The 24,000-nt window shown below is 38.1% G+C and overlaps 3 protein-coding genes across 4 annotated transcripts in view; 1 reads left to right on the top strand and 2 right to left on the bottom strand.

Moving 5' to 3' along the window:
• The first annotated feature begins 5,363 nt into the window (after positions 1-5,363).
• On the top strand, positions 5,364-6,640 carry irak1bp1 (interleukin-1 receptor-associated kinase 1 binding protein 1). The gene is given in 5 exon segments (XM_048178060.1): positions 5,364-5,738; positions 5,821-5,856; positions 5,858-5,887; positions 5,964-6,094; positions 6,187-6,640. Coding segments are annotated over 5 exon segments (750 nt in total). The 5' UTR covers positions 5,364-5,444; the 3' UTR covers positions 6,446-6,640.
• Positions 6,641-10,542: 3,902 nt separating this feature from the next.
• si:dkey-261l7.2 (uncharacterized protein LOC569751 homolog) lies at positions 10,543-16,840 on the bottom strand. 2 transcript variants are annotated; one of them, XM_048179143.1, is made up of 7 exons: positions 16,586-16,840; positions 16,291-16,421; positions 11,947-12,036; positions 11,775-11,866; positions 11,480-11,643; positions 11,266-11,382; positions 10,543-11,137 (listed from the first exon to the last, which is right to left on the bottom strand). In XM_048179143.1, exons 2-7 carry the CDS (start codon positions 16,413-16,415, stop codon positions 11,042-11,044), a joined length of 684 nt encoding a protein of 227 aa, XP_048035100.1. In that variant the 5' UTR covers positions 16,416-16,421; positions 16,586-16,840; the 3' UTR covers positions 10,543-11,041. The 2 variants fall into 2 exon arrangements, with proteins under 2 accessions (XP_048035100.1, XP_048035101.1); XM_048179144.1 differs by having other exon boundaries at positions 16,675-16,840.
• Positions 16,841-20,217: 3,377 nt separating this feature from the next.
• The window catches only part of LOC125260111 (pleckstrin homology domain interacting protein), a 56,272-nt gene continuing 52,489 nt past the window's right edge, over positions 20,218-24,000 (bottom strand). The window contains 2 exon segments of the mRNA XM_048178291.1: positions 20,218-22,094; positions 23,588-23,982. Of these exon segments, the coding sequence (XP_048034248.1) occupies positions 21,418-22,094; positions 23,588-23,982 (1,072 nt within the window). The 3' untranslated portion in view covers positions 20,218-21,417.

Here is a 24,000-nt window from a genome sequence, read left to right as displayed (position 1 = left end):
TAAAACGGTTCCTTTATCCACACAATACTGCATCAAAACACATTCATATATGGGTGCCACAGGCCACAGGGTGGGAGGTGGGGGGTGCAGCTGGCTCTCTCTCATTAGCCGAGTGTTTGGATCAGGAGTAGCTCTTGTTACAGCAGTAAACTGCAGCTTTGAACTTTTAATAGAGCTCTGAAATCCAAGCAGCCTTTAAAATACACATTTCTGCATAACAGAAAGAGATCGAAAGAAAGACTGAGAGAACGAGGGCGACAGAGATGGAGAAAGCACAAGGGAGGACTAAACGTACGAGGGACAGAAAGCTGAGAGCTTACTAAAAGAGATTTCATAGATCTTAAACCGCTTGAATACTCAATAGTCAGAAGTCCCAACAGCACATAATTTCGCATCGACGGTCTGCCCAGATGTGACTCAGCAGCAGGCCCTCGATAAAGAGCCCTGTGGGTCAGAACCAAAGGTGAGGCCTTAACAAACCAGTTCTAATGAGGCAGAACTGGATAAACAACGTAGTTATCATGATTGACAGGTTGGCATGATTGACATGATACTGCAAAAGATGCAAAGAGATTATGTTTCTTTCATTTCACATACTGACAAGCAAAACTTTTTATGGTTGATTATTTAAAAACTACACCAAGCTTAAAATATGTATGCGTAAAATAATAAATAAAATAATTTCCAAGCTTTAGCATGAATTAGGTTGGGTTATAATGTATGGGAAGTCAACAAGCCTGTTTAGGGGTAAAAATACAATGTACAATGTGTATATATATAATATTTATTTATTTATTTTTTAAAGGGGAAGCAGAAAAGCAGTGCTGCCATTTGTACAATCTAAAAAATGCTTGGTTAAAAACAACCCAAGTTGGGTTGAAAATGGACAAACCCAGCTATTTGGCTGTTTTAACCCAGCGGTTGGGTTAAATGTTTGCCCAACCTGCTGGGCAGTTTTATTTAACCCAACTATTGTTTAAAAATTACTATAGGCTGGCTTAAATAGAAACCAAAATAGGTTAAAAATCAGACATATAATTACTACTCTCTAAAAAATGCTGGGTTGAAAATGGACAAACCCAGCTATTTGGCTGTTTTATCCCAGCAATTGGGTTAAATGTTTGCCCAACCTGCTTTAACCCAACTATTGTTTAAAAATTACTATAGGCTGGCTTAAATAGAAACCAAAATAGGTTAAAAATCAGACATATAATTACTACACTCTAAAACATGCTGGGTTAAAAACAACCCAAGTTGGGTTGAAAATGGACAAACCCAGCTATTTGGCTGTTTTAACCCAGCGGTTGGGTTAAATGTTTGCCCAACCTGCTTTAACCCAACTATTGTTTAAAAATTACTATAGGCTGGCTTAAATAGAAACCAAAATAGGTTAAAAATAAGACATATAATTACTACACTCTAAAAAATGCTGGGTTAAAAACAACCCAAGTTGGGTTGAAAATGGACAAACCCAGCTATTTGGCTGTTTTAACCCAGCGGTTGGGTTAAATGTTTGCCCAACCTGCTTTAACCCAACTATTGTTTAAAAATTACTATAGGCTGGCTTAAATAGAAACCAAAATAGGTTAAAAATCAGACATATAATTACCACACTCTAAAACATGCTGGGTTAAAAACAACCCAAGTTGGGTTGAAAATGGACAAACCCAGCTATTTGGCTGTTTTAACCCAGCGGTTGGGTTAAATGTTTGCCCAACCTGCTTTAACCCAACTATTGTTTAAAAATTACTATAGGCTGGCTTTAATAGAAACCAAAATAGGTTAAAAATTAAAAATCAGACATATAATTACTACACTCTGGGATGAAAAATTGACAAACCCAGCAACTGGGTTGTTTTAACCCAGCAGTTGGGTTAAATGTTTGCCCAACCTGCTGGGTAGTTTTATTTAACCCAAATATTGTTTAAACATTACTGTATTCCTTGCTGAAAATGAACCCAAAGTACGTTAGAAATGAACATTTATTCAATAATTCATGTTTAATAAATTTATATTTATTATAAAAAGTTTAATGAATGAATATAAACATTTATTAAATTGCTTATTAATAAATGTTCACCTTTTGATTATTATTGTTGCCTCTAGTAATTATGTGTCTGATTTTTTTAATTTCCAACCCATTTTAAGTTCATTTTAAGCCAGCTATACAGTAATTTTTAAACAATAGTTGAGTTAAATAAAACTACCCAGCAGGTTGGGCAAACATTTAACCCAACTGCTGGGTTAAAACAATCCAGTCACTGGGTTTGTCCATTTTTAACCCAGCATTTTTTTAGAGTGTAGTAATTATATGTCTGATTTTTAACCTATTTTGGTTTCTATATAAGCCAGCCTATAGTAAATTTTAAACAATAGTTGGGCTAAATAAAACTACCCAGCAAGTTGGGCAAACATTTAACCCAAGCGCTGGGTTAGTACATTTTCAACCCAACTTGGGTTGTTTGTTTTTAATCTAACATTTTTAGAGTGTAACATGAATGTGTGAGGCTTCCGGTGTCATTCACCTCCAGTTATTTTAGCTGTACATAAACGGTCCATTATGCTGCTTTACATTGCAAACTGATGTTTATCATCATATTATTTGAAATTATTATCATAACCATAAACACACAGTTTTACTGTTACTGCACTTTGTTTTTCTTAGTTGTTCACCTATAGTGTTTAATGAATCAGAAGTCTTGCACATTCAAAGAAACTAGCTTACTATCATGGTGTATGAAGTTTAATAACTTCAACATGTATTCTTGTAACCCATCATTACAAAATTAACAAATGTTATGTAGAACAATATAGGACTTTGATCTGAATTTGATATCTTGAGGTAATATGTATATTGCAAAGTTTTAACGTATATAAAGACTGTCATTCACATTTCTGAAGATGTAAACAAAAAAGGGGCGAAAATTGAAAGCTTGACCAAATGACATGCTCCACTGAACAGTGTGAAAGTTTGTTTATTTGAGCTAATATGTAGGATATACAGGCCATTGAGAAAAAAAAGTTATAAGCTGCAAATGTTGTGATTTTCAAGCAGAACTCATTTGATACATTTTCTAGCCCGTATAGTCTCTAAATACAAGATAAAGGTGTTTTTTTCTAGTTTTATCTTCTAAAGTAAAACATAATATTTAGACCTATGTAAATGCCAAAATCTGCGTCTTATAAAATCCAGCTATAGAAACTTTAGCTTAATTTGACACTGTCCAAACAAGTAGGATTTTAGAGCCTCCCAATGTCACTGACATATCCGAGTTAAACTGGAGCGCCACAGGGCTAACACATGGGAAAAGACACACAAATACATATACATTCATGCCCTCGGGCAGACTCAGCACCCCCTCTCCCCTGCTGAAGTCTCTAATCATGTCCAGGAACACGAAAGACAAGTCAAAACGCATTTTCCCAGGGTTCACAGCAAGCGAGACCAACCACTGCCAATCAGTGAGACAGAGGTCAGGTGGACGGAGGTGTCACATGACATCACAGACAGGTGGACTATGCAGGTGATCTCTGATGAAAATTAAATGACTGACAATGGTTTCTATTTTCCTTATTTATAAATATAATACTACTGAGGTACATTAAATTCACCAACAAATATAACAGCAAAATGAATGCAATGCAGTGCAATAAAATTAAATTTGAATATTAAGATGTTAAATAGCACATAAATAGCACACATTCACTATGACCAACACTGACCGTCATTCCTTTTAACTCCATGTAGGCCACAGAGAGAGAGGGATAAAGAGTTTATGTTATTTTTCATTTCCTGGGAATTGGCCTTGTTTCCTTGTTTCCACAGCTCGACTGCTGTGCTTCCGTACGCAACTTATCGGATCGCTTATCAGTCCGTTTGAAGCGCTCAGTGTCTCCAAACCCCACGCCTGCACCCACGATCCCAGCTTGAACATTAAATATTCCTTCCTTCAACAGAATGGCGGAGATCCAGAGTCAAAGCCTACATGGCTAAGCAAATAAAAGAAGCCATTGCATGTATCTTGGCAAAGACACATCATCAGATAAACAGTTTCAAAAAGCCAACATAGAACTATGCGCAACCCGAGACAATATCAACAAATACGTCCTGCACATTTTCAGAGTGGGATTAGACAGAGGGCTTCACGGTTTAATACAAACAAACAGACGGGCCTTGCATGAATTGTAGTCTGCCTTTAATTCTCTCTAATATGTATAATAATAAGCAGAATATAACAAAAATGATTATATATATATATATATTATTTATTTATTTGGTGTCACAATTAAATATATTTTTAAAAAATGTGCGTAATAATAAAAACATTTATGCAATATCTTACGAATTTGTGTATGCATTATGAAATGGGTAAACTAGTAAAGGTAGATATAGGCAAACTGTTAGGTCAAACGAAAAGGTTATTTCTAAAGGTGTTTTAGAAATAAATAAATAAGCTATAAAACAAACAACATTTGCAAACAATTACAATCTTAAAAAAATAACAGCCTACAATGTCCATATGTCCAGTAACAAAAAAAAAAATCTAAATTTTTATAAATATATATTTTTATATATATACACACACACACACACACACACACACACAGGTATTATTATTAACATACATTAAAATAACAGTTATGGTATACTTGATCCTTAAAAAGAATCATAAAAAGGATGATGAAACTGTGTTAATAGATGCACTGCTGTAAAATTATTAAAAATATTTCTAACACTAAACAGGTCAGTCTAAATTAAAATGTATTGACTTTTTATAGTTGAATAATAATAATAATTCCTTATTATTATTATTATTATTATTATTAGAGCCTCTTATTATCATCATTATTATTATGCATACATTTTCCTATGGTGATGATAATCACATACTAAGCGTTTACTATTTACACATCTAAATTAATTCAACCGAAGCTTTCGTTTTATTTAATTTTATTAAAGTTTTTATTATTATAATCTTCATTATATTATTATTATGCATATATTTTCCTATGGTGAAATCACATACTAAGTGTTTACTATTGACACATCTAAATCATAAATCAATTCATTTGAAACTTTAATTTCAAATAATATAGTGCTTTGTAAGTGACAAATTTTTAAATTTTTTATCTAACAAAATTAGGTCTATCTGTCAAACGCTCTGTGCAAACAGTCAGTTTGTTGATCTGTGCTGCCCTCTGCTGGTCAGTTCTCGAAAAATAACTTGATTTCACAATCTATGAGAGTAAATGGAGCATCTTTTAAACTATTCGAACGATTTTAAGTATTTGGAAATATACAGATTTAAGTAAGTTTGCGCCAACACAAAATCTTCAGACATTGCAGACATTGCTGTTGTGACGTATTAAAAAGCGACTACAACGACATTTCCCGACATGCACTGAACAAGTTGCCATAGCGCCACGTTGGTTTACCAACAAATATGGCGCACAGCCCGTCTCGTGTCTTCACTGCAGTTTCAATGACTGCTGGTGATGTTTACCGAGACGAAAACGAATCGGTGCTCAATCGGGGCCGCAAGCAAACACCTTTACACATTCAAAGCAGCGTAAGAGTGGTTCAGGTGACGGGCTGTGCGGAGTTATCGTGTCCTCCGGACCGCGCGACCGTGACCATCAGCGTCAAAAACAGTAAAGAAAATGTTAACGACGTGACTAACAGCGTTACGCGAAGACTTGAATACATCCTACAGACTGCAAGACAGCATGATGTCAAGGTGCTAACTGATTAAAAGGTGTGTATTTCTAAACAAAAAATTAATAAAGAACAAGTAATTCCAGTATCTTCTTTCCAAACAGGAAGAAAACATCACTGTGGCCAAGCATTTACAAAGAGGAGGAGGAGCTCTTCCACATGCAAGCCGAGGTAAGATGGATAGAGGTGTCCTATATTGTCAGCTTATGATACGTTTACTCTTTATTTATCTACTTTGTCCCTGCAGGTGCTTGTTGTGTTTTCAGACTTTGAGAAGATGCAGAGTGCACGCTCAGTTTTGATTGAAAAACTAGACAAAAGCGTGTGTGTTGGTGACCCTTACTACAGTCACAGTGCTGAAAGCCTCAATTTGTTAAGGTAAACAATATCAGTCTTCATGTAAACCTCCAGACCAGCCATCTTCCGTATAAAATAAAGTAACATGCCTGTTTGTAATGGTTTGAATGCAGGCGGCGAGTATGTTTGGAAGCCGTGGACAACGCTCGGCTAAAAGCCAGTGAGGCGTGTGGCATTCTGGGACAAGCTCTGGGACGCCCGCTGCTTGTACGTGAGGAGGAATCACGAGAGTGGACCAGCGGCCAGCATGAAGTCACTGGCTCTCCTTTATCACTACATCAGAGGACTGGGGTTACATTAGTCTCTGCCTCTTCACGTGTGTTTGTGACCTTTGAATTGCGACCAAAGGACAACAACAGGAGGAAATTTTGAAGTTTTTGTGTAGCAATAAAAAAATAATCAACATGTAATTTTATTTCAAGTATCTGCTGACAAAACCTGTTAACACTTAGTCCTATGAAGTGAGCACCATAGAGGACCACCAGTATCACAAAAGTGCCTAACATAAAGATAACCACATGTTCCTACTGATGTTTTAACAGACTAAATAAATTTTCCAACCCAGTATATGGAATTGCACTGTGTGCAACTCAAAAGATAATGCTAAAAACTTGGTCCAAGCCAATTAATTGAGCAGTACTCAAGCATACTGGTAAAATCACATTTGCATGTTAGAAAACACTGTTGAAATCTGAAAGTCTAATAAATGAATTAGATGAGACAGTGTTTGAATAATACATACTTGTATAATTATGCATGTATGCATCTTGCACACATAGTGGATGACATACTTGTTTGGTTATTAAATTACATAATTGTTCTCGTATTTCTAAAAACAAAAATTCGAGGTCTATAAGATAGACTGGTATCTATAATGAAAATATAGCTGGTATAGCTGGTTTATAGCTGGTAAAATAATGAAAATACTCATTTCTGTAATGCTTGATCTGTCTTCAAGTTCTATTTCACTTGCTATGTGTCTTCATGACACTGAACAAGACATTCATTCCTTGCTCTGCCTCCTTTAAAATTTGAAGGAGAGTGTTTATCATCTGCCATGGTAATCTTGCATGACCTAAACAGATTCATTTTGGGCTTTGTGAAAATCCATTAGGAGAAAAAGCTGGATAAAAAAACTGTAGGGTTTGTAGCTATTACTTCTCTAGATAGAAGAGGAAATAAACTAAGGGCAAAGAGGTCTGCATAGAGAGAAGAGCAGACCTGATGACCTGATGACTGTAAACAACAAGAGGGGGAACACAACATACAGTAAGGTCTCCGGTATTTGTTTTGGAGTAAGTTAAAGCAGAACTAAGTAACTTTTTTATCTTCATAAATAGTTACTTCATAAAAAGTCCATACGATGGTTAATTGACTTGTAATACTTTCCACAATTGGTATCATTCATAGGTGTATTTGAGTTATTTAATTTTGCGTGCACTAACCCCCTCTGGCACGTCTACGCCAGAAAACAGCACTTGCAAGTTGAGCTGCGCCGACCCGACACAATCTCGCCTCATGTTCACGTTCACGCCTTGTGCTTTACGGTAATTCAAATACAATGTATATATTATGACTTTATAAGACAATTTCAAAAATTACCCACCTCCATCGAGATTTCTTGTACTGTATTTGCAAAACTACTGCGCTGGTGAACGTTGTAGTCGTTGTAGTCCAGAGCTGCGCTTGGAGTATTTACGACAGTGTGATTCACTGAAGGAACCGGTAGGGGTAGCTTTACAAATCTTACTGAGCTCCGCTTTAAGAAACAAGGTTATCTTTATTCAGTTAAAGGTGCTAAAGAGGATGTTTTGTTTTATACATTTTTGCAATATTACTTGAAACTGTCTTTACTAACTGATAAAAGACTATTTATTAGGTGCACTGAAAATAATAATATTAATATACATCATCTGTGCACGAGGTAGGGCCTTAAAAACATCAGCCAATTGTTTATGCGATCATCACGTAAACAATTGGCCCTCTGGCTTGTCAATCACTGCCATTACGTTCTTTGTGTGAGACGTGCGCGGCTGCGCGCTCCAGTAACTTTCCAAACTCTACAGGCGCCGCAGGCAATGTTTTTGTCAGGAGACAGGAGTAACAACTGCAGATTCTGAGTTACATGCGGTGAGTCCGACATAATGAATCCACTAACACGACACAGCGAATGCCGGTGGTAAACACTCGTGTTCCAATACTTGTGCATGAGTTTTGGGAGGCGTTTCCTCAAAATGAGCTGAGAAGGAGGGGGGTTGTTCTTACGCATGCGCTCATTTCAAAAACTCACTAACAGTCTTTGGTTTCTCAGTCGACGAAAAGATCCTCTTTAGCACCTTTAAAGGCACAATATGTATTTTGTTCACCGCTAGGGGTCGCTAACCTCTTCAAAACAATAACAAATGGCATAGATTGATGACGCAGTGAATGTTTATGGATGAGTGAATGCAGTTTTTAACATGACTGTAGTGTAAAGCAGGGCGTGGCCGAGAATCGCGCCCGCGATTGCTAATGAGAAACAGATATCAGTGCCACATGCGAGTCCCAGTGGATATAAAGGAATGAGCACATTTCATTCTACCAAACTAACGTTACTCGCAAATCTGAAATACTACTAATACAGGTCAGTGTTATTTGACTAATTAAAATTGTGAGGTAAAGCAGCACTGTTTCACTTGGTCTCACGTTATACTATCATACTAAACTGCATTGGAAGTTGTAATGTTATTCTATGTATTAGTATTGTTTGCTGTATGAGAGCTTAGATCAACATTAGAATGTAATACTGATGATACTCTAACATTTCATCATGTTATAATGTTAGCTATAGGCTACAACATTAATTTGTCTTATGTACATTTGCTTAACGTTACCTGTCTAATAACGTGCAAGAGCGGCGTTAACTTCTGTCAAGTCAAAGTTGTCGCAAAGCTCTCACCATCTCGGAAACGCCACGCCGATATTGATCCTCATTTTATTTCTCCTTTTGTCCCAAAATTTGCTTGCCATGTTCCATAATGTTAGAACGAAACAGAAAAGCCTAAAAACCCAAGCTGTTCAAATAAATGAATATCAATTAAATTATTAAATAATCCACACAGCTGGCAGGAAATGTCAAAAAGCATGAGCACAAAATCAGGATATTAATAACTAAGAATACAAGTATCTCAAAACAGCAGACAAGAGGCTTGGGTACTGAAAATAAAAGACTAAAATAAGGGATTTAAAAACACAATATAAGCCAATGAATATATACAGGTGAACTACAAAAAAGGCCTACTAAAGTTTTGGATTTTAAAGCCATAATATGACCCATCCTTTAAAAAGTGAATTATATGACTTGCCATTTGTTTAAGTTGTTTAGGCTATGTTTTTCCAGTTTAAGATTAAAATGAGGCTTAATTTGATTTATCTTAATAGGCCTACTAATCGATCACTGAAACTGTCAGATTGTTAATTAGTCCATTCGTTATGCTTTCGAAATGTGTACAGCTTGTGTACTCTTTGGAAATTTAACAAAAACGCAAAAATACTTATTAAACAACTCTGATTTATGTGCCATAAGCATATTTCCAAAGAGTTTAATGGGGACGAGCGTTTTGAACCTCAAATGTAATCGAATCTGTTCTTGCTTGGGCGACAAACAGTGAGATACTGACAACCACCTGCTCTTAAGCGTTTGAAATCAACACAGGATCATAATGAGCGACCACATTACTCTTATGACTGCTATACATGGGTTTCATGTGACGTCACTGTATTCTATCGCCGCCATATTTGGGACCGGTCACAGCTGCGCGCCCTGTTAAAGTCTATGGTGACAGCAGCTACAATTACCAGAGGAAGGCCAACGAAACACTCTCAGAAGGTTCACAACAAGTTTATAATATATCTTGGATATGTGGTGCTGTTAGCCGTTTCAACAGTCGTCAGAACTACAAATTTATTTGATCCCAAAGTAGTTAGATCGGCAGAATTATTGGCTTCATTTAGAAGGGACCACACCACTGGCAGCCAAACAGCAATGCACGATCATTAATAACTGGGGACTTCATTTACATAACATTATAACGGAACACTTTGTAATAAAATGTTGTGAATTCTCTGTGTTCACGTGTTGTTGTGGTAAGAGCTCGACTTTTGATCATTTTACATAACTTGTTCTTTTGTGCATGTCATTTTGTACAGATAAAACTTATTAATTTTATTAAGTAAAATATCTGATTATTCTCATAAAGATGAATAACCCACAGGGGTTCAAGAAAAAAAGTAAGACCTAATATGATTGGGACTGTAATTATTATTATTATTATTATCATTATTATTATGTGTTTTAGAGCATTATTTTATATAGCACTGTTTATGGGTTTTTTATTATCTAAACACACTCTACTCGGTGTCTCTCAAGGTATTATGGGAATGACACAGACTGATGGACACAACATGAAAGACAACATTTCGAGAAGGCATGTTTTAAATAAATTAAACTTTATTAAGAAATAATGTTTGTATTTATGGCTTTACTTTGAACACTGTTTTTATCACATTCTCAATACTGTTTTACACAACAAATCCTTCTGTTTTGTTCTAAATAAATAGGCTATATCATATTGACATCTAAATTCATTCATCCTGGAACACATTTGAGTCAGATCAACATGCAGTCTATAATTTTGCTTTGACATCACAAATAGTTATTTTCATAATTTTACATATCCCTTGCAACATCTTTAAGATGTTTCTCATTTTAAAAAATATAAATGTGATGAGGGTTTTTTAGTTCTTTGGTTTAATAACTGAAATTGTTCAGTGCATATGCATATGGGGGAATGTGAACAAGATATATCTCTCAAATTTACTTGCCTCCTTTTTTTCATCGCTTTAAAAGAATCAATACTGTCAATGAAGAATAGCAGGCATCGTGTCTGTGATTCCAGGTGTTTTAAAACCCCTCGTTTTTTTACTCCTTCAGTCGTGAGGGTAGATTTCTTGCAACCATTCCTCCATAACAAACTTTTCCCCATCGAAGTGTGAAAAATAGCGCTCTAGAGTAGGAATGTCCGGCTATGGCACAAGACAGACACAAACACTGATTAAGATTAAGACTGATTAAGTCCAGACAACCTTAAAGACAAGGTGAACACAAAAGTTAAAAATATAGAGGGGAAAAAACATAAAGGATTTCTCTGCACCTCAAAGCCTTGAAAGAGCTTCAAGTTAAACTGGGGTATGTATCCGATCAGTATTGATGAGGAATCAGGCCCCATGAACAGAATTCTGTAATGAGGAGTGTCCTTGGCTCTCTCCAGCTACACACAAATACAGCTTTTTAACGGACTACTGTTATATTCCTGTGGTTTCAGGTTATGACATTTATGACAAACAGCGATTATCTGTTTAACAAACCTCTGAATCCGAGAATTTCTTTCTCTTGGTCCACTCTGGGGGAGCTCGGAGTCCTGCATCCCAGCCCACTATCACCCCAATCATTTTATTCTGCGTCTCCATGATAACTTGACCTACACGGTGCAGCACGTATGCCGGCCTGGGGCTTCGCACCTCCTTTGAGACTGATCACATAGAAACACATCTGTTATGTTCTGTTACTTCTATTTTTCCCCTAATCAAACCAACTTTAAATGCCAGATTACATGAATATATTATCTAAATGACTGCTGTGAGATAATTCAGAGACATGTACCTCCAAAGTACCCTTGCTCATTATCATGCATCAACATCTCGATTGCGAGCGCTTCTTCCAGAGTATAGTGTTCCTCTTCCTCTCCGAAAGACCTGTAAATTCACACAACATCCCACCTCAGCATTTAAGTGCATTCAGAATGACTTTAAAAAAAGAAATCGCATACACTTACGGTAGTTTGGGAATCCAGGTATTTAGCCAGTCGACCCAAGCAGTCGTGCTCAAGTAGGATTTTCTCATGGAGTCCCACATGTCAAGGATACTGAATATGGAATATAGAATGGGATATTTTAAAGAGCAGCATATACTGTGACATGTGACACTCTATACTATTAAACATTCTGTCTCTTTTATTAATTAAGAGATTATGAAGTACAGTACCAGTCACACTTTTGGACATGCTGTTACTGTAGCTCTAAAAGCTTAAGCTTTAATGCTTGAAATTTCTTTGTAGACAAATATAATTTTCTTTAAGAATTTCTTTTCAAACCTCTAGTAATGCATTTGTAGTTAAAAATAATGTCACTCCGCATGACCATTTAAGTATATTGGAAAAGAAGCTAAAAGTTGATTAAAAATAGTTAAAAACATAAAAGATTTGGTGACCAGGCCTGTCATACAGAGTTCCGCAAGAACCAATGAGGTTCATTCTCATGTTACACAGCACTTTTGAGCTTGTTCTCGTGTTTGAGCCATTCTCGTGTTACGCAGCACACTTGAGCTTCCATAAGGACCAATGAGGTTTGATTTCATGTGTTATGCAGCATGTTTGAGCTTCCGCAAGAACCAATGAGGTTCATTCTCGTGTAACGCAGCACATTTGAGCTTCCGTAAGGACCAATGAGGTTTGATTTCATGTGTTATGCAGCACGTTTGAGCTTCCGCAAGATCCAATGAGGTTCATTCTCATGTAACGCAGCACATTTGAGCTTCCGTAAGGACCAATGAGGTTTGTTTTCATGTGTTATGCAGCATGTTTGAGCTTCCGCAAGATCCAATGAGGTTCATTCTCATGTAACGCAGCACATTTGAGCTTCCTTAAGGACCAATGAGGTTTGTTTTCATGTGTTATGCAGCACGTTTGAGCTTCCGCAAGATCCAATGAGGTTCATTCTCATGTAACGCAGCACATTTGAGCTTCCTTAAGGACCAATGAGGTTTGTTTTCATGTGTTATGCAGCACGTTTGAGCTTCCGCAAGATCCAATGAGGTTCATTCTCATGTAACGCAGCACATTTGAGCTTCCATAAGGACCAATGAGGTTTGTTTTCATGTGTTATGCAGCATGTTTGAGCTTCCGCAAGGACCAATGAAGTTCATTCTCATGTAACGCAGCACATTTGAGCTTCCATAAGGACCAATGAGGTTTGTTTTCATGTGTTATGCAGCATGTTTGAGCTTCCGCAAGGACCAATGAAGTTCATTCTCATGTAACGCAGCACATTTGAGCTTCCATAAGGACCAATGAGGTTTGTTTTCATGTGTTATGCAGCACGTTTGAGCTTCCGTAAGGACCAATGAAGTTCATTCTTGTGTTACACAGCACACTTGAGCTTCCGTAAGGACCAATGAGGTTTGATTTCATGTGTTATGCAGCACGTTTGAGCTTCCGCAAGATCCAATGAGGTTCATTCTCATGTAACGCAGCACATTTGAGCTTCCGTAAGGACCAATGAGGTTTGATTTCATGTGTTATGCAGCACGTTTGAGCTTCCGCAAGAACCAATGAGGTTCATTCTCATGTAACGCAGCACATTTGAGCTTCCGTAAGGACCAATGAGGTTTGATTTCATGTGTTATGCAGCACGTTTGAGCTTCCGCAAGAACCAATGAGGTTCATTCTCGTGTTACGCAGCACGTTTGAGCTTCCGCAAGAACCAATGAGGTTCATTCTCGTGTTACACAGCACGTTTGAGCTTCCGCAAGAACCAATGAGGTTCATTCTCGTGTTACGCAGCACATTTGAGCTTCTGTAAGGACCAATGAGGTTTGTTTTCATGTGTTATGCAGCATGTTTGAGCTTCCGCAAGGACCAATGAAGTTCATTCTCATGTAACGCAGCACATTTGAGCTTCCATAAGGACCAATGAGGTTTGATTTCATGTGTTATGCAGCACGTTTGAGCTTCCGCAAGAACCAATGAGGTTCATTCTCGTGTTACGCAGCACGTTTGAGCTTCCGCAAGAACCAATGAGGTTCATTCTCGTGTTACGCAGCACGTTTGAGCTTCCGCAAGAACCAATGAGGTTCATTCTCGTGTTACGCAGCACATTTGAGCTTCTGTAAGGACCAATGAGGTTTGTTTTCATGTGTTATGCAGCACGTTTGAGCTTCCGTAAGGACCAATGAAGTTCATTCTTGTGTTACACAGCACACTTGAGCTTCCATAAGGACCAATGAGGTTTGTTTTCATGTGTTATGCAGCACGTTTGAGCTTCCGCAAGAACCAATGAGGTTCATTCTCATGTAACGCAGCACATTTGAGCTTCCGTAAGGACCAATGAGGTTTGATTTCATGTGTTATGCAGCACATTTGAGCTTCCGCAAGAACCAATGAGGTTCATTCTCATGTAACGCAGCACATTTGAGCTTCCATAAGGACCAATGAGGTTTGATTTCATGTGTTATGCAGCACGTTTGAGCTTCCGTAAGGACCAATGAAGTTCATTCTTGTGTTACACAGCACACTTGAGCTTCCATAAGGACCAATGAAGTTCATTCTTGTGTTACACAGCACACTTGAGCTTCCATAAGGACCAATGAGGTTTGATTTCATGTGTTATGCAGCACGTTTGAGCTTCCGCAAGAACCAATGAGGTTCATTCTCGTGTTACGCAGCACGTTTGAGCTTCCGCAAGAACCAATGAGGTTCATTCTCGTGTTACGCAGCACACTTGAGCTTTCATAAGGACCAATGAGGTTTGTTTTCATGTGTTATGCAGCACGTTTGAGCTTCCGCAAGAACCAATGAGGTTCATTCTCATGTAACGCAGCACATTTGAGCTTCCGCAAGAACCAATGAGGTTCATTCTCGTGTTACGCAGCACACTTGAGCTTCCATAAGGACCAATGAGGTTTGTTTTCATGTGTTATGCAGCATGTTTGAGCTTCCGCAAGGACCAATGAAGTTCATTCTCGTGTTACGCAGCCCACTTGAGCTTCCATAAGGACCAATGAAGTTTGTTTTCATGTGTTATGCAGCATGTTTGAGCTTCCGCAAGGACCAATGAAGTTCATTCTCGTGTTACGCAGCCCACTTGAGTTTCCATAAGTACCAATGAGGTTTGTTTTCATGTGTTATGCAGCATGTTTGAGCTTCCGCAAGAACCAATGAGGTTCATTCTCGTGTTACGCAGCACACTTGAGCTTCCATAAGGACCAATGAAGTTTGTTTTCATGTGTTATGCAGCATGTTTGAGCTTCCGCAAGGACCAATGAAGTTCATTCTCGTGTTACGCAGCCCACTTGAGCTTCCATAAGGACCAATGAGGTTTGTTTTCATGTGTTATGCAGCACGTTTGAGCTTCCGCAAGAACCAATGAGGTTCATTCTCATGTTACGCAGCACACTTGAGCTTCCGTAAGGACCAATGAGGTTTGTTTTCATGTGTTATGCAGCACGTTTGAGCTTCCGCAAGATCCAATGAGGTTCATTCTCATGTAACGCAGCACATTTGAGCTTCCATAAGGACCAATGAGGTTTGATTTCATGTGTTACGCAGCACGTTTGAGCTTCCGCAAGAACCAATGAGGTTCATTCTCGTGTTACGCAGCACGTTTGAGCTTCTGCAAGAGGCTTGTTCTCGCGCATCAAGCAGGTTCGGTTGAACTTGTTTATGTTCTCTGATCAATGTTTATATGTGAATAAAAGGCTAAATTCAATATGTTCATCATATAAAGTGATTGAGTCTCTTCAGAAAATTTGGACTAAACCACTCAATTCATATGGATTAATTTTATGATCTCTTTATGTATTTTTTGAAGCGTCAAAGTGTCAGTTGTGAAGGCAGTCTATGGAGGGACAGAAAGCTCTCTGATTTCATCAAAAAGATCTTCATTTGTGTTCTGAAGATGAACGAAAATCTTAAGGGTTTGGAGCAATATGAGGGTGAGTAATTAATGACAAATTTTCATTTTTGGGTGAACTATGCCTTTAACATTCAAAATTTTACAGTTGGTAAGATTTTTAACGTTTTTGACAGAAGAACTTATGCTCACCAAGGCTGCATTTATTTGATCAAAATACTATGAAAACAGTAATACTGTGAAATATTATTACAATTTGAAATAACTGTTTTCTACTTTAAAATAATTCCTTTGATGGCAAAGCTGTATTTTAAGCATCATTACTCCAGTCATCAGTGTCACATGATCCTTCAAAAATCATTCTAATATGCAGATTTGGTGCTCAAGAAACATTTATTATTATTATCAATGTTGAAAATTTTTGATACATTTTTTCAGGATTCTTTGATGAATAGAAAAAAAAAGTTTGTGTTGTTTGTGTCTGTGTTTACCTCTGAGTGGCGATGTGTCGTTGTGCTGCGGTGCCGCTTGTCCATCTGGAGATGAGATACTGCGCAGGTAAAGCGGACAGCAGCAGCGTCAGCTGCATGATCACACCTGACGTGATTTGAGGCATCGCTGCCTGTACATTTAACATGACAGAGATTTCAAATCAGTACCCGAGCATAGTATGTTACTGTTGTAGTTTTAAAATGTTTTTAAAACGTATAAAATAGCCTATGTACACTATATTTAGTCTCCGATATTTCTTCAACACACTGCACAGTTAAAAGTTGGCTACCTTACCTTATGCAAGAACTTCAGTGAATAAGCACTGAGTTCACTATTGTCAGAGATGGGCTACTATTTTTAACTTGATAACAGGAAGAGCTCACCGAAACTCTTAGCTTGTTATGCGTTGTTTAAGCATTGCCTTGAAAACTGAATATGAAATTTACATGCGGGCAGTTTCGGTTTGGCACCTGCGCCTCCAAGTTGAACATTATTAGACAGTGCGCGTCCAATAGCGGCTGCCCACGAGAGGAGGTGTGTGTACGCGTCTCGCGCCGCCACGTCAGGAAAGGACACCGCGCGCGCATGTTTGTTTTTATAAGCCAAATATCCTGAATCATAACGACATTTCAAAAAATAAACACACATTTTCAAAACTATGAACACCGTTTGTAGTAGACATTCGCTTTCACAAGTCAGGCTGATTTAGCAGTAGTTTTTCTTAAGATTTGATATGTTTATAATATTCATATATGTAATATAAAAAATCACCAGGAAGTGTCATACAACTATGTAGCCTATATCAGCACATTATAAAATATTAAAAAAAAATGAAGACAGTCTGTGTCAAGTGAGCCTGATCTTTAACACATTATTAAAAAAATGTATATCTAATGTCTATATATATATATATATATATATATATATATATATATATACACACACACACTTTTGTTACTTTTTTAATCTCATTTTATACTTTTTTAATCTCATTATATACTTTTTTAATACACATTTATCATCATTAGCCTTGTACATTTTCCTATCAATAAAAATTAGTGGTTTATTTCACGCGCAGTTGAATCCAAATAATGCACGATAGAGGGCGCTGCTCTCCACGAAATGATATATTATCCACCATTCAATGGTTTTAAATAGTATCTTAACCTTCCTAAAGTTCAATTTTGTTTATTTTTAGTTGTCATAATTCAGGAATGGTCATATAATATCAATCTGATGCATGTAAGGTACAAATCCTACTAATATACTTATATTTCACTCAATACAGTAAGTGAAGAAACACTGTAGTTAAGTTCTAAATTCACAACAGAAATTATCATGATTTTTAAGGATTCATTTCTATGGCTTTTTTAGGCCTGGAAATCAGTATATAATTTTGCTGGATACTGCAGGTTTCCCCTGACCGAAATGAAAGCAAAAAAAATGTGAAAGAATGAAAGAACAAGAGTTTGTGGAAACACAAATGTTTATTTCCTTAAAATATCAGTATGAACTAATGTGACAGCAGTACACCCTACACATACATTCTATTTAACATCTTTATTTACACTTTTTTTCCTTTATATAAAAGTATACAAACTAACATAGAAAGACCTCTCAGTCTGAGGATATAAGACCGGAGAGGGGAAAAAAAAAAGACCCTGACCCCACAAACATGACTGTACCTTCAGATTTAAAAGACCGGAGATTATACTAACATGCATCCATCTTTGATCTCCCCTCTAAAACCTGTCAATCAGTCCGTACGATGTCACTTCCTGTGCAGTATGATGGTAATAGAGGGGTCGTGAGTCAGATATAATACAGATTTCATGTAGCAACAGATTATAAACACCAGCTCAATAAAACATGGGGCTTGTACATAAACACAAATACAGAAATGGACTCAGACATGCGTCAACTGCATATAAAACAGCCACATACATACCCACCAAACAGTCTCGTACATAAACTTCCACAACCAAACACATTCAAAGGCTTTGGTTCAGCAAACCAGTTTTAAAGCTATGGGCTGGATTAGCTCTGTCGTAATGGATCACCCAGACCACAACTGCTGAGAGTACGCAAGAACCTACAAAATCACATGGCAAAAAACCAGACTGAATGCCTCCCTTATAAAAGAGACTACGGTGCATATGTGAGTCCGGACTTTAAGGTGGGATACGATACCTTAATTCTTTAGTTGTACATCACACAGACACGTACAAACACACAAAAAGTCAAGGCACATTCAAAACACAGAATACGACATGCACACTGCCTCTTGTGTGATTCGCTGCCCTGTGGTATCTACTGAGTCAATGCATCAGAATGGGAAATATCAAACACAGTGTTCCAATGTGATCAGGCAAAAAACAAATGCTAATGAAGTGAGCAGTTCCACAGTAATTCAATGACTTTTAAAAGAGGCCTGCTCTCCGGGCTAGATGAAACTACAGGTAGAGTGTTGAAAAGGTGAGGCAACGAACGTCGCTACACACACATATTAATAACTCTGTCAATAGTGGTTTGCAAGAGTATACAGTGGCGTCAAAAGTATTTGGGCACTTGAGAAACATCTAAAAATGTATTAATGACATTGAAATATCAAACTAAGTGGGATCTATTTTAAAAGAAAGCAAACATTTTTGGAGACTTTCTGGTTGTTTAATATGTTGGTAGTTAATGACTGTAGTTCTTCTGCTAGGACACCTGAGTGAACATCCACTAAAAATCACCTCAAAGTAGGGCTGTCATTTGGATTAAAGATGAATTGTAATTTTATTCAATTTAATTTGATCACATCATTTTCCAATGAATTAATCACAATTAACTGTACACTGCTGTTCAAAGGTTTGGGTCAGTATTTTTTTTTCTTCCAATAAATGCTGGTCTTTTAAATCTAACTTTAAGAATCCTGATAAAACGCTGTATTACGCATGCCAGACAAGTAGATGGCGATGTCACTTTGTAAAGAAAGATTACGCTCCAAACGCGCATGCCTATCCACCTTATTTTTATAGTTTACTGCACTTTGATATCGTTCTCATAATTTCCCTGTAGCGGCTAATAAATTGGAAGTCTCGCATATTCACAGAAACACCTTATTTTCGCGTGGACAAATAAGGTGGATAGACTGAACACGTAATACGCAAGTGCATGTCGTCACCGTTTTCACAGATACGCGTTTTTGCAGTTTACACGATGACGACAAATACTTGCACTTTGGTACGTTTACACTACAAGGATATTCTTAAAACGGAGACGTTTTTCATTTGAGATTTCCGCATACAGACGACACCGTTGTCAATACGATTCCCATTCACACGAATCCGTGAAAATTACTAAAAACGCTGTATTCTGTATTTTTGCGTCTCATTTCAGAGGCTGTGTCCTCTGGAGGTCGCATTTGAAGGCTGCATACGTCTTATATAAGAAAAGTAATAAAATTGACATTCCTCTTGAGGTGTAAAATACTGCAATTTCTTTCTTACTTTGCAACCTAACGGTTACTTTTCTTAAATTCTTTCAAATGCGATCTCCGGAGAACGCAACTACTATAGACCGTAGACTGAACATGTAATGCGCATGTGCAAGGCGTCATCGTTTTCACAGATACGCGTTTTTGTTGTTTACACGGAGATTGTTTTCAAAAACGTGCACTTTGAAACCCGTTTTCAGGCCGCCAAAATGCCGTTTTCGTGTAAATGAACGGCTAAAACGCATAAAAAGTTTTCAGTTTTGGTTAAAAATGGTGTCATGTAAACAGCCCCGAATTCTTGAAGGATCATGTGACACTGAAGACTGGAGTAATTAAGCTGAAAATTCAGCTTTGCCTTCACAGAAATAAATTACATTTTATAATATATTTTAAATTGTAATAATATTTCACAACATTACTGTTTTTACTGTATTTTTGGACAAATACATGTAGCCTTAATGAGCATAAAAGACTTTTCAAAAACATGAAAAAAAAAAAAAATCTTACAGATCCAAAACTTTAGAAAAAAAGTATTGTTTACTGTATATTAATATTTGTCGAGAAAAGCCTCAAAATGAAGGTGTTGCTTGTTTTAAGACCTTAATACCTTCATTTGTTTGCAGATGCCCTCTGATTTGTATATCATTCTCTAATGCAATGACATTCAGACATTTTAAAGCTGCGGCTTAAGTGCCAAAACACTTTTTGTGGTCACTGTATTTATCTAGTTAGGGATCACAGTGCATTCTGGGAGCCCGATAAAACAGGCACGGAGTGATGTCAATATTATAACACACACCTCAACGACCGCATGAACTCAATACACACGCGCACACACACACACAGTGGTCATGTGGAGATATGCTGCTCACTAATCTCTATCATAACAACAGATCATTAACACACATTTGTACTGAATTAATCAATACGTTAAAGCATCAAACACACTCACACACAAACTGGGGAGTACAAAGGAGCCATAATGTATCGAACGTATGAAAAGGCACAAGGTATTGCTAATTATATAAAAACATGCGTGAATTACCACTGCCACTGATCTTGACTTGCAGAGAAAGACGTTAAAAAGACAACACGGGCAATTTATGAGGTCCTTCTCTGCACTCCGCTGCAGCTTTACAGCCACTTACACAATGATCTGTTAAAAATAGATTTTTTTGAACAAGTGTTTGATTTGTTGCCCTTAGCAACAACTGTGTAAAAACAATGCATAAAATTAACAGTTTAAAGAAACAAGACTCAAGTTATTTCACTCTCACACACACACACTCAACCATCCTCACATAAGTGCTTTCTTGAGAGATGAAATCAGGTATTTGGATTCATAAGACTGTGTAAGTACCTTTTCTTCACTGGCATTCAAATATAGTGCATATGAAAATCAGTATTTAACTGCATTTGTGATTTATCTGTGGAAGAAAATGTATAAGTTGGGGGATTTCAAGGGGCTGTGACTCTTGAAGTCACCAAAAGAGTCAAAGATTCAAAACTTGATAATCAATTTAGAAAGTCAGAATGAAAGATTCAGATAATCATGACAGTCTGATAGCAGCAGGAATGGTTCCCCCTCCCCAGCGGGGCGAGGATAAGGGGGTTGTGTCGCATAGGACATGCAAAGTTGGCATTGTTACCAGCCAATAAGGTTGGCTTTGGCCTTCTCGGTGAGCTTGCGGACTCTCCCCTTGCTTGACGTGCCAAAAGTAATGGAGGCATCCTCAAACAAAAGCTGTCTTTGCTCCTCCTCAGAGTCTTCTTCGTTATAGAAAGCTGTCCTTCGGCCCTGGTTACGTGTTCTCATCTGCCCTTTCGAGCTCCCATCCTCTCCCATATAAATTTCAGGCTCCTCCCTTAGGGCGGGGCCTGGCGTAGGGGCCGTGGTCTCCTCATTGCCACGCCGACTGCTCCTTCTGAGAGTTTTGGGGCTTGAAGGAGGTGGAGTATCTGTCGTTCTGGTGATTCGTGGTCTGCCTCGTGGTTTCGGACACTCTGGAGTCACTACCCCTGAATCTGAAAGACTACTGTCCTGGGCTGTAGAAGAAGCCCCGCCCTCATCACCTGTAGACAGAAGCATCTCGTCCTCATGGTCGGAGTCTCTTCGTAGGGAATCCAGGTCTTTCTTGCTTTTCCTCCCTCTCTTTTTTCCAGAGGCCTGGGGCAACGGGGGTGGCGGTACCACTACTGGCGTCTGTATTTGTGCGTCTAATCTGGGTCTGCCCCGGCCTCTTCGTACCACTCCCACAGTCACTTGACTATGACCATTCAAATGCAAACTGTTCTGAGGAGGAGAGTTGTGATCGACTGGACCTAAGAAAGAACAAACATTTACATTTTCATTTAATATATGCTTTTCCTCCAAAGTGACTAACAATGCATTTATGAATTAGATGTATTTTTTCAATCAGCATGCATTCACATGGGGATCAATCCCATGGCCCATGGTAAGCTCCACAGATTTCCGCGGTTGACATTTTATTATATTTTTAGCTATATTTAAAGAGTGTAAAGCTTGGTTTATACTTGCTGCATTTGAGTGCACGAGACCCCATTGCCAGCAGCCATATCACCCTGTAGCCCAAGACTGGTTGCCCACTGAAGCTAAGCAAGGCTGAGCCTGGTTAGTACCTGGATACACACCTGGGTGATTTCAAAACACTGCTTCAAAGCTTTTGTCTCGAATTAACGGTTCGGATGCTGAAATCATGTGACTTGGTGCTCCGAACCACGGATTCGAAACAAATGATTCGTAAAGCTTCATGAAGCAGTGTTTTGAAATCGCCCATCACTAGATATTGTTGAAAAGTCGTTATGTAGTTTTTTTGGCTCACAAGAAGTATTCTCGTCACTTTATAATATTAAGATAGAACCACTGAACTCACATGAACTGTTTCAAATATGTTTTTTTAGTACCTTTATGGATCTTGAGAGGTTTGGTGGCTTTGCTCTCAATAGAGGCCTCATTAAGTAATAGGTATTTCATCAAAAATATCTTAATTTGTGTTCCAAAGATGAATGAAGGCCTTACGGGGGTGTAACGACATGAGGGTGAGTAATTAAACTGGTGAACTAACCCTTTAAACCAATGTCCTGACACTCTGTGGTCATTAAAAATCCTAGGATGTCCTTCGAAAGAGAGTAGGGTTTTTACCCTGGCATCCTGGTCAAATTTGCCCATTGGCCTCTGTCCATCATGGCCTCCTAACCATCCCCATATACTGATTGGCTTAATCACTATCTCCTCTCCACCAATAAGCTGGTGTGTGGTGGGCGTTCTAGTGCAATATGGCTGCCGTCGCATTATCCAGGTGGAGTTCGGTACCAGGCGAAAGTATAAACAAGGCGTGATACACAACACATTTTTATCAAATTTAAAGCACAGTTCAGCACATTTTACCATGTTTAAATCTAGACAAATCCACAGATTTTCCCTAACATTAGTGCAGAAAATGAAAATAAATGAACAAATAATAAAAAATGATTAAATTAAATCTTTTTTTTTTTTTAAATACACAGCAGTACCCTTCAGTTCGTTTAAATCTATAAAAACCAACCAATGTTTTCCCAAATCATTGCAGAAAATTAAAGAAAAAGTTTAAATCAATTCAAAATTAATGCAGAAAAAAGAAAAAAAATCCATGTAGGAAAAAGTTTAAATCTACAGAAAAAAAAAAGATCCCTGATTACTTTGGGCCTGCAGCAGAGTGTTTGTGATTTGATTTCCAGAAAACACTCAAAACACCCCTTCCATGTAATAACATCAGTTTTGAGAAAAATAAAAGCTTTTACCATCTTTTACTGACCTGGTGTGAGTTTAACAGGTGTCCGAAGCTTCCTGCGAGACTCTCTGGCTCCGCCCTCATTGCTGTGGGAAACCGCAGAGCGCTCCGATTCCCTAGAGACACCAATGGAGTGAGAGTTCTGTGTGCGCAGGACTCTGGAGGAGGGCTCTGCCACCTTACTGTGGGCAGCGGGAGGGGGAGGAGCTGACTGTGCAGAGGGTGCATCTGTGAGTTGTGTTCCAAAACGGGCCGAGCTGCGGGTCCGACCAGGGACAACAGGAGGCTCAGCCTTGCCGTTGATTTGTGGATGTGTTTGCCGTAAAGAAGGAGCCCGGGAAGGTCCAGCAGGAGTGGGCGGCGCTGTATTGTCCGATCGAGGAGCAGAGCGTGAGGAGACCCGCCGCTTCCTTTCTGGACTGCAAATCAGAAAAGAA

This window comes from Megalobrama amblycephala, linkage group LG24, assembly GCF_018812025.1.
Source record: "Megalobrama amblycephala isolate DHTTF-2021 linkage group LG24, ASM1881202v1, whole genome shotgun sequence".
Classification (NCBI taxonomy): Eukaryota; Metazoa; Chordata; class Actinopteri; order Cypriniformes; family Xenocyprididae; genus Megalobrama; species Megalobrama amblycephala.
Note: the sequence above shows the minus strand (reverse complement) of the source record. Positions and strands in the feature narration are given on the sequence as shown.